Source organism: Dasypus novemcinctus, chromosome 16 (assembly GCF_030445035.2).
Source record: "Dasypus novemcinctus isolate mDasNov1 chromosome 16, mDasNov1.1.hap2, whole genome shotgun sequence".
Classification (NCBI taxonomy): domain Eukaryota; kingdom Metazoa; phylum Chordata; class Mammalia; order Cingulata; family Dasypodidae; genus Dasypus; species Dasypus novemcinctus.
This window is the reverse complement of record NC_080688.1, coordinates 39,252,252-39,270,158: the sequence shown is the minus strand read 5'-3', so window position 1 is coordinate 39,270,158 and position 17,907 is coordinate 39,252,252. Positions and strand designations below refer to the sequence as shown.

General features: G+C 39.8%; 1 protein-coding gene across 1 annotated transcript in view; it reads right to left on the bottom strand.

The window, feature by feature from the left end:
• Positions 1 to 17,907, bottom strand: part of LAMA3 (laminin subunit alpha 3) — a 273,948-nt gene that overhangs the window by 180,209 nt on the left and 75,832 nt on the right. Inside the window, exons 8-11 of the mRNA XM_058277557.1 lie at positions 16,589 to 16,707; positions 5,344 to 5,434; positions 4,498 to 4,629; positions 3,078 to 3,140 (exon numbers count right to left, since the gene is read on the bottom strand). Coding sequence (XP_058133540.1) covers positions 3,078 to 3,140; positions 4,498 to 4,629; positions 5,344 to 5,434; positions 16,589 to 16,707 — 405 coding nt within the window. The remainder of the gene's footprint in view (positions 1 to 3,077; positions 3,141 to 4,497; positions 4,630 to 5,343; positions 5,435 to 16,588; positions 16,708 to 17,907) is intronic.

Sequence of the window (17,907 nt, the reverse complement as noted above, 5' to 3'; positions counted from 1 at the left end):
ACCCTAAGGAAACATCTGCTGGCACCCACTATGGGCAGGATGCCCAATACACCCTGTGGTGATTTCTGTCCACAAGTGGCCAAATGCCTGAGGAAGACAACGCCCACATCAGTAAGGCACAGCTCCGTGGTTTGATCAGACAAGTGGGGGAGATATGGGAAATAAGGATAAGAAGGTACCCTGAGTCATGATATAACCACTAAAGCTGAAGAAACATATTTTTATTCCATCAAACACAAGGCCACTGACATCATGTGACCCTTTGGGCTTCCCAGCAACCTGATGATATTTGGTTTGTCCATTCTCTCCCCCTGCCTCCTTGGTGACTCTTTCATACCTTATCTCTCCTCACCTCCAATGCCTTCTCTTCCACATTCACTTTCTTCCCCTGACCTTACTTCCTATCTCACTGAGCAAAAAAAAAGCAACCAGAAGAGAGCTGCCATATCTTCTCCTAGGGCATCTGCCTGCCTGCCTTGAGCCCATGTACTTTGTCTTATTTTTCCCATCTCAACAAATGATGGCTTCCTCCTTTGGTTTGCTCATTCCAGAAGACTCCAAGATACTCCGAAGTCCGTCCTTTCTCTTATATATGACCCCAGTCCAGCAATCCATCAGCCAACTCTGCTGGTTCTAGTTTCTGATTATATCCACATCTATTCACTTTCCATCACTTTCTCCAGTACCACCCTGGTCCAAACCACCATCATCTCTTTCTCATGGCTATTGACATAGTTTCCCAGCAGGTCCCTCTGCTTCTTCTCTTCTCCTTCTATGGCTTGTTTCAACACAGTAGCCATGGAGATCCATACGTAATGTAATTCTCTGCAAAACTCTCCATGGCTTACCTCATTCAGAATGAAAGTTAATCTTTCTCATGGCGGACAAGAAGCTACCATCTGGTTCCTGGTATCCCTTTTCCTACTGCTCTCTCCCTTAATTTGCTTTTACACACCGGGTCTTCTTTTGGTTCACTGAACACCCTACACATGCCCAATGCCTGGGATGCTTTCCCCACAGATACCTACCTCCTTACCCTAATTTTCTATTGATTGAGGCCTTCCCAGGCTACCCTATATGACCATGTGACCATCGGATCCCAACAGGCACCCCCCGCAGTGGGTAACTAAGCATGGTGCCTACGGGCATGAGCTGTGTGCACACGGTGTGCCCTTACATTGGTGTGGATGTGCCTTTGTGTGTGCAATCCCTGTATGTGCCACTGGGCTGATGTAGGAAATGGATCTCCCTATAGCTCAAGGCCTGAGCTAGAGGCCTGGAATGTTCTCATGAGTTAGTTTATGCTTACAGTGAGAATAGCCCTCCTCTTATGAGTGGCTCCCTTGTGCAGGACACTGCTGGAATGCAGGCCCACAGAGGCCCAGCGTATCACAATCTAAGACATGATGTATTTTTGTTTAGTGCTTTGAATATTATGTATGCTATTGTCTGACTCCTCCTACTAGAATATAAGTTCCAGGGGAGCTGAACTTTTCTTTTGTATTCTGTTCACTGCTAAGTCCCCAACAGTTAGTGGTGCTTTGCACAGAATAGGGGATCACAATATACCTGTAGAATGAATGATTAGGTAGGTGTGGCACCCACATCCCTCCATCCCAAAAGGCTGATTACTGCAGCCCTGCTACTTTCTGCACAGAGGACTTTTCTTTTTTTTAAGATTTATTTATTTACTTCCCCCCCTTCTCCCCGCAATTGTCTGCTCTGTGTCCATTCACTGTGTGTTCTTCTGTGTCTGCTTGTGTTCTCATTAGGCAGCTCCAGGAACCGATCCTGGGACCTTCCAGAGTGAGAGAGAGGCAATTACTCTCTTGCACCACCTCAGCTCCCTGTTCTGCTACATCTTTTAATTTTCTCTCCTCTGTGTCTCTTGTTGCATCATCTTGCCATGCCAGCTCTCCACGTCAGCCAGCACTCCTGCGCGGGGTGGCATTCCTGCACCAGGCAGCACCCCCATGCAGGGTGGCACTCCTGCGCGGGCTGGCATTCAGCATGGGCCAGCTCACCACACAGACCAACTCACCCTGAGCATCGAACCCTGGGCCTCCTGTATGGTAGACGGGAGCCCAACTGACGAGCCACATCCATTTCCCTGCCCTGCAGCAGCTTTTTTTCTGACTGCAGGCCCTTTCATGAGGATAACTCTGAGCAGGTTCTATGCTGTCCCCTAGAAGTGGTCAGAGGGATGGTGCTCTGGGAGCTGCAGTAGCATCTTTTTTTAAAAAATCTTTTATCTTTTTTTTAAAAAAATACATAGATCACACAAAATAGTACATTAAAAGAGCTTCCCATATACCCCACTCTGCCACGACCCCCCCACTCCTCCCACATCTACAATCTCTTTCATCAGTGTGGCACATTCATTGCATTTGGTGAATACATTTTGGAGCTCTGCTACACAGCATGGATTATAGTTTACACTGCAGTTTACACTCTCTCCCAGTCCATTCAGTGGGTTATGGCAGGACATATAATGTCCTACATCTGTCACTGCAATATCATTTAGGATAATGCCAAGTCCCAAAAATGCCCCATATCACACCTCTTCTTCCCTCTCCCTCCCTCAGTAACTCCTGTGGCCACTGTCTCTACATCAATGATACAGTATCTTCCATTGCTAGAGTCACAATAATTCTATTCTTGCTTTCTAAAGTACCTTTATGATGGTATCCCTCCCTCCCTTCTCCCTCCCTTACTTGTGTTTCCTGGGACCACCTCCCAAATAAACTACTTGCACTCAATTCCTTTCTCAGGGTCTGTTTTTAAAGAACCCAAATAAGACAGAGGCCACAAGCAGCCATTGAGGCTTTTTGAGCAAGTTAGTGATGTAATCATTTCAGTTCCGTTTAGTTTTCTTAATCAGATATTGCTATAACAAAGGACAGACAGAGTAGAGAATGGTGGGTGGTCAGGAGCTCAATTAGGAGACACCTGCAAAGTGCCTGCCATGCTCCAGGAAGAGGATTTGAACTTGGGCATCACCGTGTGCACAGGAAGTAGGAAAAGGATATTGAGTATAACATTTTCTTTGACGTTAAACCAAGAGGGAGGTTACTTGCCTTTTATATCTCCAGCTACAGGATCTTCTGGACTTGGAGTAAAAATAGGAAAGATGGGAATTCCTATAAAAATAGGTGATTAAAAAACACAGAGAATAATCAATGAAATAATAAAATGAAATGTTAAATTGCACTAACTAGAAGAAGTCTTTCTAATTCAGCAAAGAGTAGCAGGTAGAAACTAACTGAAAGAAAGGCAATATTGTGATATTTCAAATGTATCCAGTACCTGGATATTAACAAACAGAAAGGGATGCTTTGTGCTCACAATAGCTAAGTCTCAACCCAAACAGGCAGAGGGCTGGCTTCCTGAGCATCTTTTCTTTTTTTTTAAATACGAAATTGAGGATAACTTTCTAAAAATGTTTTCTTTCATGTTTATTCCCTGAAATGTTATTTATGCCATAAAATTGTTTCAAGTTTCTTTTTTCACTAAAACGGTAAATGCAGTTCTTTCTCAGTCCCATCCAGTAATTGAAGGCTGTAAATTGATGAAGTCCCAATGTGGTGAACACTGTATTTAGGCTTAAAACATTGGCCCTTTAAGTATAAGGTGGTCAGAAAATTTATCATCCAAGCTAGAACACTCTGAAGAGTGAAAGTGGGTGTGATTTTAATTTCACCCTGGGACAACAGGTGTCAACCAGGACATAAACCCATTTGCATAAGTCGTGCCCCCATATGCCCACAACCTGCCTTAATACACTTTTCCTGGGAGTTGTGAGGGTGGGGATGGGGAGAATGAACATAGCGGGGAGAAGGAGGGAAGGTCTTGTCCAGACAGTATTTCTTTCTTCTAACATAAAAGTGCAGTTTTTATACTGTTGCCCAGCAAATTGAACTCAAGTGTCAACGATCTCCATAGCTGATTTCATAATCTCTCCTTCTATAGCGCTTCTGATGCGTGTGTATTTTTTCTCGATGCGATGGCAGAATGTTCGGCTACTGCAGTGGGTGGAGGTGGGGCCCACGATAACTCGGCCTCCTGTGCAGTGGGGAAGAGGACACCCATCCTCCCAGCCCCCCAAAACATGACTCACACTGTGTGTACACCAACAAACCTCTGGAAGCCCACGGGGGTACTTGCACCTTAATGAAGAAAATTCCCACACAAGGGTGACTATCAGGGTGAAATTGCCAATATTTGGCCCTTTGACCTACTGACACGGCAGTTTCTATGGTACACCTTGATGCTCTGAAGATAAATGAGACTACAAAACGTATTTACGTAAATTTTATATTCTAAATTTTGGGAACACTTGCACGCATATACAACTTCCCTGACCCCATTACTGTCCCCCTCACCCCACCCCACACGTACCTTCCTTGCTCTCTGGTCATAGCACACAAAGCTCAGCTGTACAACGAGAAGGGAATGTTCAACGAGAAGGGCAGCCTCTCCTAGGCAGTGGGTACTTACTCACGCAAAACGGGAAATCGTAGTAGCCGACCGCACACTTCTCGCAGCTGTCGCCACGGAAATTCGGCTTGCACCGACAGCGGCCTGAGCCCTGCTCACAGTGGTCTGCGTGTTCAGAGTTACAGCTGCAGGCTGAGAGAAACCCACGTTTTAAAAGGACAAGTCCCTCGCTGCACTAAATGAGGCATCTATGCTCCACCACGTCTCGAGCGAGGCTGAATGCTTTCTCATTGGCCGGCAGGTATTTTTGAAAGGGCATGGGGTAAACGCTGTCACAGTTCATCTGAGCGCATCCTGGACACTGGAGCCACCGTGCACATCCAGCACCCCTCCAGCCCTGCATCTCCTAGTGCCCTTTGCTTAATCTGTTCAGGAATCATGTGTCCCGGGGATCCTTTTTGCTAACACCTTTCTGGGACCAAAGCAAAGTTCTTGGCAAGGCACAACTGCATTCATGATGCCCTGCTTTCCTTTGCCAATGCCTATTCTTTGTGAGCACAAGAAAAGTGACTTTATCAGATGGGATAATCCTGAAGAAAAAAGGAAGAAGGAATTAATAAGAAGAGAGAGGGAAGGCAAGCAGATGTGGCTCAAGCACTTGGGCACCTGTCTACCACACGGGAAGTCCTGGGTCTGGTTCCCAGAGCCTCCTGCAGAAGGTGAGCAATCAATGAGCAGACAGAGGAGTGAACTATCTGGGGGAGGGGGTTGGATAAAGTAAATAAAAAATAAATCTTTTAAAAAGAGAAAGGGGGAAGGAAGGAGAATTGAACTTCTGCCAACAGGTTCAATTCTCCTGAAGCAGTGGGCACTATCTGAGATGCACCAAGTTGAAATGAAACTTACGGATGCAGCCATGGGGGGCATCGATGGGAACGCCGTAAGGGCGGTAATAACCCTTAGCACACATTTCACAGTTGACGCCGGCTGTGTTGTGCTAGAAAGAAACAAAGGAAACTTAGAAGGAGGAGTATTGGAGGAGTCCATATTTTGTGCTGTTCATCCAGAGAAATATACCGATCAGGGTACAATTCTGTCATATCCCATTGTAATTGTCACTTTTAAAAATTTTCATTGATCTTGATCTTGTATCTCCAAGATTAACTGCAAGACATCATCTTAACCTTGAATCTGGAATTTTTTCCCCATTGGAATAGGTAAGAGGGGAGGGGTCCCTCAATTGGGCAGGCCATGCTTTTCTCTCTATTATATAGAGACTATGCTTAATATTGCATCTGACATTTGAGTGAGAAAAAAAACTCGAGAACTATTCCCCATACTTTTATTCAGAAGAGCCACTGAATGGATAATAAATCACATTTGAGTTTAACCCAAGGAATAAAGGCTCATGTGTAAACTTATTTTTCCCCTAATTTTGGAAGAAATAGTATATACAGGTCCTCTTCTCTCGTTATTCTAATTTTTTCTGTGCTTTAGGCATGAAACTATTTTCCAAACATTTTTATTACATGAATGGAAAAAGTAGGCATGAGTCTCATATACAGAGCTCATTTTGAAGTTTAATACTAGGCAGCTTTTTATATTTCATAGTTAATACTTGTAATTGCCATGAAATTTAATTACCCGACATGCACCATCAGTTTCCAAGAACTATATACCATGGATTTAGCTCAATTCTGGCTCTCTCTCTCTCTCTACTTTGGAAATAATTAAGAGGTCAGTGTTCTTGCATTAATGAAAGGAAAGGCAATAGGAAGTTAAAAAGAAAAAATATAACACACTTTGACCCATATAAGAATCTGCATAGAAAGACAGAGGGCAGAACAAAGACCCTTTCTGTAGCCTTTCCTATGCTTTAGATGATTTTAGTTACTACAGACTTTTATTTATTTACTTACTTAATTTAGTTTTATTTTAGTTTTTTTTTTTTGGTTTTTTTAAAATTTAAAGTTACTAGGTCACAAGCAATGTTACATGAAAAAACAAAAAAACAAAAAACATAAGAGGTTCCCATATAACCCACTCCCCACCCCCCATCACATCATTTCTGTAAATTGTATTTTTTTGAAGATATATACACCACACACAAAAAATGTTATGTTAAAAAATATATAAGAGGGTCCTGTATATACCCCCCATCTCCCTAATCCACTCCTCTCACACCAACAACCTCCCTCATCATTTTGACACACTCATCGCACTTGGTGAACACATTTTGGGGCACTGCTGTACTACACAGATAATAGTTTACCCTGTAGATCACTTTCTCCCCCAGTACATTCAGCTGGGCCCTGAGCCTCAGCAGAGTGGTGACTCCTACTCTCTGGTTCGTTGGTCTTACCCAGATCAGCTAACAGGGAGGTGAAGATGGTCAACCAACACACCACGGAATCAAAGAGTGCCTACAACTGTAAGCAGAAGAATTGCATCCATCATCCATGTGAAATCTAAGCCCCCTCTTGATCTAGAGGTGGAGAGGACATCACCATCCCAGGGTCCACAGAATGGAGGAATAAAATATGGATAGAGTGGACTTACTGATATTCTACTATAAAACAACTGTGACGAGTAATAGAAGAAATTTTAGCACTGAGGTGAAGAAAATGGCTACAGTAGTTGCTGAGGGCAGGGAAAGGGTAAAAGAGATGTGATATGGGGGCATTTTTGGGATTTTGAGTTGTCCTAAATGATATTGCAGGGTCAGATGCTGGACTTTATATATCCTGCCATAACCCACTGAATGTAGACTTTTATTTATTACCATTCTTTGTCCTGTGGGCTAAAATCTGAATTCACTTTAACACTGAGGTCTAAAACCACACTGGCCATTTCTTGGTCTTAAAATTTACATGTATAAACATTTTGGTCAAATAAGAAACAGCTGTAGTCCACCCTCCCTTCTCATCAAATGCCATTAACCCCTCAACTCTGTTGCTTGCCACTGTCTGTGACTTAAAATAGAGGACATCAGCTTAACTTTGGCTGTGGAATTTTCTCCACTAGATAGGAAATGAGAAAAAATTCTCCAAAGTGGACATCGCGGGCTTTCACCTCTATCATATAATTGCTTAATGAAGCACCTGCAATTTGCATGAGAAAAAAATTTTTTAAGAGGACTATTGCCAGGAAGAAGTTATATTTTTAAGACAAAAAGAATGGCCATGAATGACCAAGAGAGCAACAGATTACTTCCCTGATGGAGTAGGGACTGCCATTTGCGTTCAAATACCAGGTGATTCTCTAGGACCTGTACTATGACCCACATCGTTGGACCATGGCCCACCCAGGTCAAGCCTCAAGGACACTGATGATGCCAAAATTTCTCTATTGGAGGGACGGAGGGAAGCTGGGGAGAGCGGATGCTTAAAGTTGTGTTTGCGTGACCCTTTACCAAAGATGAGAACACCTCAACTCTCCTACCCCACGAGTGAGGTGGGTGCTGATGGATTCTATGCAGGGGGAAATCCTGCCCTGAATAGCCCTCTCCTACCACAGTCACCACCCAAAGAAGCTTTCTATGGAACACTCACCTAGAAACCCCAGGCCAAACAGAACTTTCCAAAAGTGCTTTTCAGTCTACAGGCAAACCGCATCTCCTTCCTTCTCGTTCTCTCTCCCCCACTCCTTTTTCTCACTCACTCTCTCTTTTTCTTCCTTGACCATACCTACAAATAATCTGTGGGTTTTTAAAAACACAAATGGGACCATACTAAGCATTTTGGTACTGCCACTTTCTCTCCATGTCAGTAAATACAAGTCAATCTCATTCATTTTAGCACCATTAATTTACTAATTAAGCATGACACTGTTGAAGGACATTTGATTTATTTACATTATTTTACTAATAATACAATACTGGGATAAGTATCCTCATACTTAAATATTTTGTACCTATGCATTTCTGAAGGACAAATTCTTAGAAGTTTAATTTCTGAATCAACGGGTGTTCATCTTTAAAATTTTGATAGATACTGCCAGATTGTCTTCCAAAAAGACTTAATCAATTTACAGTCCTATCAATACTATGTGAGACAACCCTTTCCTTGCATTGGAATCAATGTTTGATATTATCAATTTTAGCATTTTGCTTCCCTTAATGGGCAGAAAAAGTATTGCTTTGTTTTTTTCTGAGTAGTAGTGTGGTTAAGCATCTTTTTTATCCACTTATTGCTACTTATATTTCTCATTCTGTGAGTGATCTGTGGTTCTTTCTCTATTTTATTTTATTTTTGCAATAACATTAACCCTTTATCAATGAAAAATGTTAGTTATTTTGTCCTAATCTATTACTTGCCTTTGAAAATTTTTTGTTGCCCTTGTCAAATTTTTACTTTTTCACTTTTTCTTAGTTTATTTTTTCCTTTATGGCTTTTGTATCTTAAGAAGTATTATCCTCACCCTCAAGTTATACGAATATCATCTGTGGTGGTTTGAAGCTGTATGTGCCCAGAAAACATGTTCTTAATCTAACCCATTCCTGTGGGTGTGAACCCATTTTAGGTAGGACCTTTTGGTGAGGTTCCTTCAGTGAAGATGTGACCCACCTCAATTAGGAGGGGTCTTGATCCTGTTCCTGGAGTCCTTCATAAGAGAATGAAATTCAGATAGAGAGAAAATGCCATGAGAAGCAAGAAGCCAAAACAGAACCTGGAAGAGAAGGAAGAGACCAGGAGACTCATCCACATGCTTTGCCATGTGACAAGCTAAGGACCAAGGGTTGCCAGCAGCCAGCCCCAGAATTCCACAGTCTTCGGGAGAAAGCATTGCCTTGATGATGCCTTGATTCGGACATTTTCCCAGTCTCAAAACCATAAGCTGGGAAGCGGACTTGGCCCAGTGGTTAGGGCGTCCATCTGCCACATGGGAGGTCCGCAGTTCAAACCCCGGGCCTCCTTGACTCGTGTGGAGCTGGCCCACGTGCAGTGCTGATGCGCGCAAGGAGTGCTGTGCCATGCAGGGGTGTCCCCCATGTAGGGGAGCCCCACGCGCAAAGAGTGCGCCCCGTAAGGAGAGCCGCCCAGTGCGAAAGAAAGTGCAGCCTGCCCAGGAGTGGGGCCTCACACACGGAGAGGTGACACAGCAAGATGACTCAACAAAAAGAAACACAGATTCGATTCCCATGCCGCTGACAACAGAAGCGGACAAAGAAGACGCAGCAAATAGACACAGAGAACAGACAATCGGGGTGGGGGGAAAGGGGAGAGAAATAAATAAAATAAATAAATCTTTCTAAAAAACCCATAAGCTAATGAATTCCTATGGTTTAAGCTGAACTATTTTTTTTAAAAAGATTTATTTATTTCTCTCCCCATCCCCCCCCCACCCCGGTTGTCTGTTCTCTGTGTCCATTTGCTGCGTCTTCTTTTTGTCCGCTTCTGCTGCTGTCAGCGGTGTCAGCGGCACGGGAATCTGTGTTTCTTTTTGTTGCATCATCTTGTTGTGTCAGCTCTCCATGTGTGCGGCACCACTCCTGGGCAGGCTGCATTTTGTTTTGCGCTGGGCGGCTCTCCTTACGGGGCACGCACTCCTCGGGTGCATCAGCACTGGGCATGGGCCTACTCCACACAGGTCGAGGAGGCCCTGGGTTTGAACCGTGGACCTCCCATGTGGTAGACGGACGCCCTAACCACTGGGCCAAGTCCACTACCCTAAGCTGAATTATTTAATTGTATTTGCTTAAGCAGCCTAGGAAACTAAGACATCGTCCAATGTTTTCTTCTAATTATTTTATAATTTTATTTTCAAGTTTACCTTGAAACTCCACTTGGAATTTCTCTATATGGCATAAGATAGGATTATATTTTTCTCCAAAGGAAAAAATAGTTTTCCCATTATTTATGTAATGTCCATCTTCTTCTACCACTAGACATGCCAGTTTTATCATAAACTAAATTTTAATTTATCATAAACTAAGATTTAATTGACATGAATTTTTTCTAGATTCTTTTTTCTTCTCTAGATTCTTTATTGGGTTCTATTGAATTATTTATCCTGTATCAAGTCCATACTCAATTAATACAGGCTCATAGAATGTTCTGTTATCTCCAAAGACAATTTTATTCCATAGTTGTTCATCTTTTCTAAAATACCTATTTTCATATATTCCTTTCTCTGTAAGAATTTTAGAATCCGTCTGCCATCCTTTAAAAAAAAAATCCTGTTGGAATTCTGATTGTGATTGCACTGAATTTATATAACTGTTTCAAAGAAATGGCATATTTATAACAATGAGTCTGGAAACATTTAGGCCTCTCCGTAATGTCTCAGAATTGTCAATAAAGTTTTATAGGCTTGAATGCAGCTCCCCAATTAATTTCTTCTATCTGTGGCCTCTTGGAGTACTTTCAAAGCTCTTCGGCAGTCACAACTGTTTTTGCTGCATGTATGTGTTTCTGTCTTTTTGGAATCTCTGAAAATTCCTGGTCTGTTGATGGCAATCTTTCTAATTTTTCATGCTATTATGAAGTCTAGAAACAGAGTATTTTGCTTTTTTAATATATTTTCTGTCATTTTGTGGGATTTGTTGCAGGAGGGAATGTAGCCATTTGTGCTCAGTCTACTTCAAGATCCCATCTCCTAGTTTGGTGGTATATGTGAAAGTGAGAGAAATAGTTTGGAAATAGTGAGTCCAAGACATTACAGAGACTTAGTTGGACAACAAGCATAGGACTTAGGTCCAAGCATGGGAGTTAGGTCAGAAGTCTTACCTCCAAAGTAGAGGCTAAAGACTTTGTCTTAGTAATGGAGGTAAAGTATCTTTGAGCATCATCTTCAACAACATATATAATCTTCAGTCTTAATTGAGAACAGGAATGTTTTACCACAGAGAAGAATTAAGGAGTCAATCAAAAAAGTGCTGTGTGCCTTTCCTTCTTCTATCTTTACCCTTTTCCCCAAACATTTTTATTATGAAAATTTCCAAATGTTATGGTGAACACCTATGTAACCACCATCCAGATTTTACCATTAACATTTTACTATACCTGCTCTATCACATGATTATCCATCTATCCATCCCTCTATCCATCCACTAATCCATCTTATTTTTTTATGCATTTCAAAATAAATTGTAGATATCAATCAATTTCTCCTATACTAGCATGCTTATAAATAACTGGAGTTCAACATCAGTTCAAGGTTTTTCTCTCAGTATAAAATTTATAGACCCTTAACTGTCCATTCACTAAGTTAGAACAAATGCATGCATCTCTGAAGCCCAAATTTCTATCTAGATATTGAACAATTCCATCACTCCAGAAAGTTCCCACATGTCCCTTCCCAGTCAGTTCCCATCACCAACTCCCCAGAATCAACACAATTCTGATTTTTTTCACTATTGACTAGTTTTGCCTGTTCTAGAATTTCAATTAAATGACATCATATTATGTATACTCTTTTGTGTACATTTTCTTTTGCTCAGCATAATGTTTTTAAGATTATTCATGTTATTGCCTTCAACAATGGTTTGTTCCTTTCCATTGCTATAATGGTTTTGTAAACATGTTTTCATTTCTTGTGGATAAATACCTAGGAGTGGAATTGGTGAGTCATTGGGGTAGGTGTAAGTTTAATTTTATGAAAAACTTTCCCCAAAATAGTAGTGCCATTTTTCATTCACAAAAACATTGCATGATAGTTATGGTTACTCCACATCCTCACCAAAATTTCGTGGTATAAGTCATTCTAATAATAGCCATCCTGGTGAGTATGCAGCGGTATGTCATTGTGGTTTTAATTTGCATTTCTTTGATGACTAGTGATGTTAAGCTCTTTGTGGTATGCTTGTTGGCCATTCATATCTCTATTTTTTTGAAGTTGAGATTCAAATCTTTTGCATATTTTTATTGGGTTGTCTTTTTGTTATGAACAGTGGGAAATTATATAAATATGAAGGATGCCAACCATTTGTCAGATCTATGTTTTGTTACTATTTTCTCCCTACCCACAGTTTACCTATTCATTTTCTTAACAGTGTTTTCTGTGAGAAGTTTTTAATTTTGGAGAAGTCTAATTTGTCAATTTTTATTATTGCTCTCTGTGATCTAAGAAAACTTAATTATCCTCCCAATCATGGAGATATCCTATATTTCAACTAAAGCTTTACGATTGTATCTTTACTTTAGGTCCATGATCCATCTTGATTTAACTTTGTGTGTGATTTAGGTAAGGATCAAGGTTCTCAGTGTTTTTCTTTAGTGCACAAACACACTCATCCTGTTATTCCAGAACCATTTGTGGAAAGGACTTTCTTTCCCCCATTGGATTGCTTTTATAACTTTCATCAAAAATCAAATGTCCGGATAAGTGTGGGTCCATTTCTAAGCTCTCTATTCTGTTACATCGATCTATTTGTCAATCCTTGAGTTAATTTCACACTGTTTTGATAACTATAGTTTTATAGTTTATCTTGAAGTAAAATCATGTGAGTCCTCCAACTTTGTTCTGCTTTTTCAAAATGGTTTTGGATATTCTTGACTTTATATATCCATATAAATCTTAGAATCCACTCATTGATTTCTACCCCAAAACCTGTGTTTAATTGTTAGATCAGTTTTGGGAGAATTGACATATTAATAATATTGAATTTTCTAATATGTTATCTCTAATTCTGTAGATCTTTCCTAATTTCTTTTTAGTTTTAGTATAAATGCTTTGCATGCCTTTCATTAAATTTATTCCTTATTATTTTACATTTTAGACACTATTTTAAATGGAATTTTTATTTCATTTTCCAATTATTTGCAATATATATTAATAATATATAATATATAATTTAGTTTTATATATTAATCTTACATTCTGCAGCCTGCTAAACTCACTTATTCTAATAGTTGTTTTGTAGATTATTTAAGATTTTCTACATAAATAATCATGTTATCTGCGAATATGCAGTTTTGCTTATTCCTTTCCAATCTTAACGCCTTTTTCCCCCTTATCTTCCTGTAATTGTTAGGACCTCCAGTGCAAGGTTTAAGAGAAGTGGTGTGGAGAAAGCATTCTTGCCTTGTTTGCTAGTCTTAGAAGGAAAGAACTTAATATTTCATCATTAGGTAGGTTTTTTTCATAAATACCCTTTATCAGATTGTAGAACTACACTTTCATCATAGTGTGTTAAAAGCTTTTATTACAATGGGTATTGATTTTTGCAGTTGACAGTTCACATGATTTTTCTGTGATGTGATTCTTAATATATTAACTGTATTCATTAATATGATTAATTACATTGATTGATTTTTTGAAAATTCAATCAACCTTGCTTGTCATTCTTATTACATGGTGCTGGATTTGACTTTCTAATGCTTTGTTAAATATTTTTGCCTCTCTGATGTTCAAGAGGGATATTGGTCAGCAGTTTGCAATGCCTGCATTGTACTTCTGTCAAGTATTGGTATTAAAGTTATGCTAGCCTCAACAAACAAGTTGGAAAGTATTCTTTCCTCCTCTGTTCTCTGAAAGAATTTGTGTAAGATGGGTGTTTCTTCTTTAAACATTTATTAGAATTTACCTGTAAAACCATCTAGACCTGGCATTTTCTTCATGGGAAAGTTTTGATAATGATTTCAATGTCTTTCTAAAAATAGGGGTATTCAGATGTTCTGCTTCATCTTTTTTTTTCCTTCCCCTTCCCCCGCCAACCCCCCCCCCGGTTGTCTGCTCTCTGTGTCCATTCACTGTGTGTTCTTCTGTGTCCGCCTACATTCTTGTCAGTGGCACCAAGAATCTGTGTCTCATTTTGTTGCATCATCTTGCTGCATCAGCTCTCCATGTGTGTGGTGCCATTCCTGGGCAGGCTGCACTTTTTTTTCACATGGGGTGGCTCTCCTTATGGGGCGCACTCCTTGCATGTGGGGCTCCCCTATGCGGAAGACACCCCTGTGTGGCACAGCACTCCTTGCATTCATCAGCACTATGCATGGGCCATGCTCATCACACAGGTCAGGAGGCCCTGGGTTTGAACCTTGGACCTGCCATGTCGTAGGCAGACACCCTATCCATTGGGCCAAACCCACTTCCCTCTGCTTCATCTAGTATGGGTTTTACTAAGTTTTAGTTTTCAGGAAATTTGTACAGTAGATCTAATCTAGTTCATCAATTCTGTTGGCATAGTATTCTCTTATTTTCCTCTTAATATCTATAATCACTGTATGATATTATATGTCCCTATATATATCACTGTATGATATTATGTCTGTTAATGCTCTTTGTCTTTAAGATGATTTTATATACGAATATCATCACTATCCTTCTAATACTTAGTTACATGATATAATTTTTCCATTCATTTACTTTCAACCTATCTTTGTCTTTATATTTAAAGTTAATCTCTTTTAAGCAGAATATAGTTGGATCTTGCTTTTTTATCCATTCCAATAATCTCTGCCTTTGAATTGTAGTGTTTATTCCATTAACATTTAATGTATTATTATTTATTGATATGGTTGGACTTTCTTATTTGTTTTCTTTTGTCCCCTTCTTTTTGTTATTGTTTGTGTGCATGTGTGCTTGGTTTTTTTGTTCCTCTGTTCCTTTTTGCTCTTCTTTTGGATTATTTGAACATTTTTTAGAATTCCATTTACATTTATCTATTGGCCTTTAGCTATACCTCTTTGTAGCGTTTTGTTAGTAGTTGCTTTAGGGATTACAATGCACATCCTTAACTTTTCACAGTCTACTTAGAGTTACTATTATAACACTTCATTAAAACTGGAGACATATTACACTCTCATATTTTCATTTAATTCTCTCCCTATTTTTCATAACTTCATTTCGTATGTATTATATCTATATTATAAATGCCACTGAACTTTCTCCTTGCTCTTTGATTATAAATATAAGTGTTAGTTATGGTAACTAAATATTTAACTTAGCAAAAAGTCTTTCAAGTTGAAATTGAAAAATTATTCAATGTTTTGATTTCAGTAATTTTCATATGAAAATGAAAAATGCTGTTTACGGAACTATGCGGAAAGAACTTTATTGGTGGTTTTCTGAAACAGCCAAGTGCAAAACATAGTATCACTAAGAGGAGGAAGAGCAGAAACAGGTATTCTAAAGAAACAGTGAAGACACATCAAAGGAGCAGGATCCTTCCCCTAGAGCAGGGGTTATTAACATTTTGTGTGCCACGGACCCCTTTGTCAGTCAGGTGAAAACCATGGACCCCTTATAAGTCCACACTATACTGTGTATTATTTAATAAATATATCATACCTGCACCAACACATCCCCACAAGAATACTGTTTATTTTGAATTTCAATTCAAGTTCATGGACCACTTGTTAAGAACCCCTGATAGAAAAAGGCTTCCACCCACACATCTTAGTCCAGTCCCCTGAAAGTCTTGTAGTACATAGCCTTAAGAAGTTCCTGCGATCTCTTATATATGAAGCCCTGTGGTATGTAAAAAACCTATGACTTTCAACTGCATTTTAATTATCTATAATGAAAGTTGACATAAAACATGTGGAGTGGGATTTCTCTATGGGTGTGTGGCCTCAGTTCCTTATAAGTGGGCATCTTGTGTGAAGATTGTCTCTTTAATGGGAACATTAACAAAACATCTAAGAGCCTAGATGAAAGTGACAATTCAGACCAAATCTATAAACATTTTTACTTGATTTCCAATGGATATCTTAATGTATATATACCTGTACCCTCCTCTTGTCTAAATCCCAGTGATCTGATTTGCTCTACAGAAGGGGTGAAAAATCAGTGTTTTATATTCAGTGTCTATGACAGATATCATTAACTGATCAGATGCACGTCCTCACTGAGTTAGATTCAGAATCCTTCTGAAAACAAGAATTAAGCACTAAGGTTGACACCTGTTTGCCCTCCCTATCTTAAAGCCATCTTGTGGCAATCAGGAATTCCCCGCTGTTCAGACAAAGACCTACAGGAAAAACCTAATCAACGGAAGAACCTAATCAAAGGATAAACATGCCTCAGTCCACTTCCCTACAGTGCCTAAATTACATGCAGCTAACAGCGCCTGTGGGGTACAAAAGTGGAGAATGGTCTCAGAAAACACTTTCAATTGCACATCACTTTCTTGACACCTCTTTGGGAACGATACTGAATGCTCATTCTCTATGATGACACGTCCACTTTGGCATTGATCATGCCTTACCTGGCAGTTAATGCAGACCCCTCCACCTGCATAGACACCTTGGATATTCAGGCTTGCCTGCCGCCTCTCAACATCTGGATCATAGTAACAGTCAGTGGCATGGCCATGGCAGTTGCATGCTGGAAAAAGCATGAGGAAGTGAAGATTCCATCATTACTATGAGACATTTAGTCATTTCCCCCAGATAATATTACTGCTCACTGAGGTACAATAAAGTGTATTCTGGAACACCAGACACATTCTCATTGGAAAATTATAGGGAATTTTTACACTGTAACAGTATGTAATTAATAGCTCCTTTTGATATTTCATGTGATATTAAGTGGGGATTTCTCTTTTGAAAATGATAACATATAACAACAAATTGAGAGAAACCAAAATGTCAATTAAGAGAGGATATGACCACCACTGCTATTACCACTGGTAACAAGACAAGTTGTCCTCATGGTCAACTTCGAAAAGTATTTTTCATGTATCATCTCATTAAATCTGTGCAATAACTCTCTACAGTAGACAGAATTATCTCTATCATCCCAGTGATGACGCTGAGGCTTAGGGAGGCGAAGGTGCGTGTCTGTGCTTGCGTAGCTCGAAAGTAAGCGAGGCAGAATTCTGTCCTGTCTTTGTTTCACTCAGAGCCTATGTTCTCAGCCAGTACTTCTACAGCTTTCATCTCAGCATTACTTATAGAGATAAATTGGAAATAATCTCAGTATATAATTATAGGGACTGACTAAGCAAACAACATATTTGCTTGACTGTAAATTCTACAAAGGCAGGGACTATGAGTGTCTTGTTTGTGGTAGAATCAAGTCCTGATTCATGGTGGGTGTTGAACAAATGTTTATTGGATTGACCTGAATACATAAGGTGACAGTTCTATGTGCTACCAAAACAATGTCAAGGAGTTCTTTTGTTTTTCGTTTTGTTTTCTTTTGTTTTGTTTTTAGATACTAGGGCCCAGGGATTGAACCCAGGACCTCACATGTGGAAAGATGGTGCTCAACCACCAAGCCACATTGGCTCCCCTGAGTTGGTTTTTTTCATTTGTTTTGCTTGTTGTTTGTTTTTGGGTTTTGGTTTTTTTTTAGGAAGTACTGGAAATGCGGGACCTCCCATGTGGGAAGCAGATGCTCAATTGCTTGAGCCACATCTGCTCCCCAAGGAGTTTTTAATAATGCAGGAAAATAACTAAAACATCAAGTAAAAAAGAGCAAGATAATAATAAGTAGAAGTATAATTTTGGTTAAAATATGCATTAAAAACACTAAAAGATCAAACAAAATATTGATCGTGGCTCTCTGGGTAATAAACTTGGT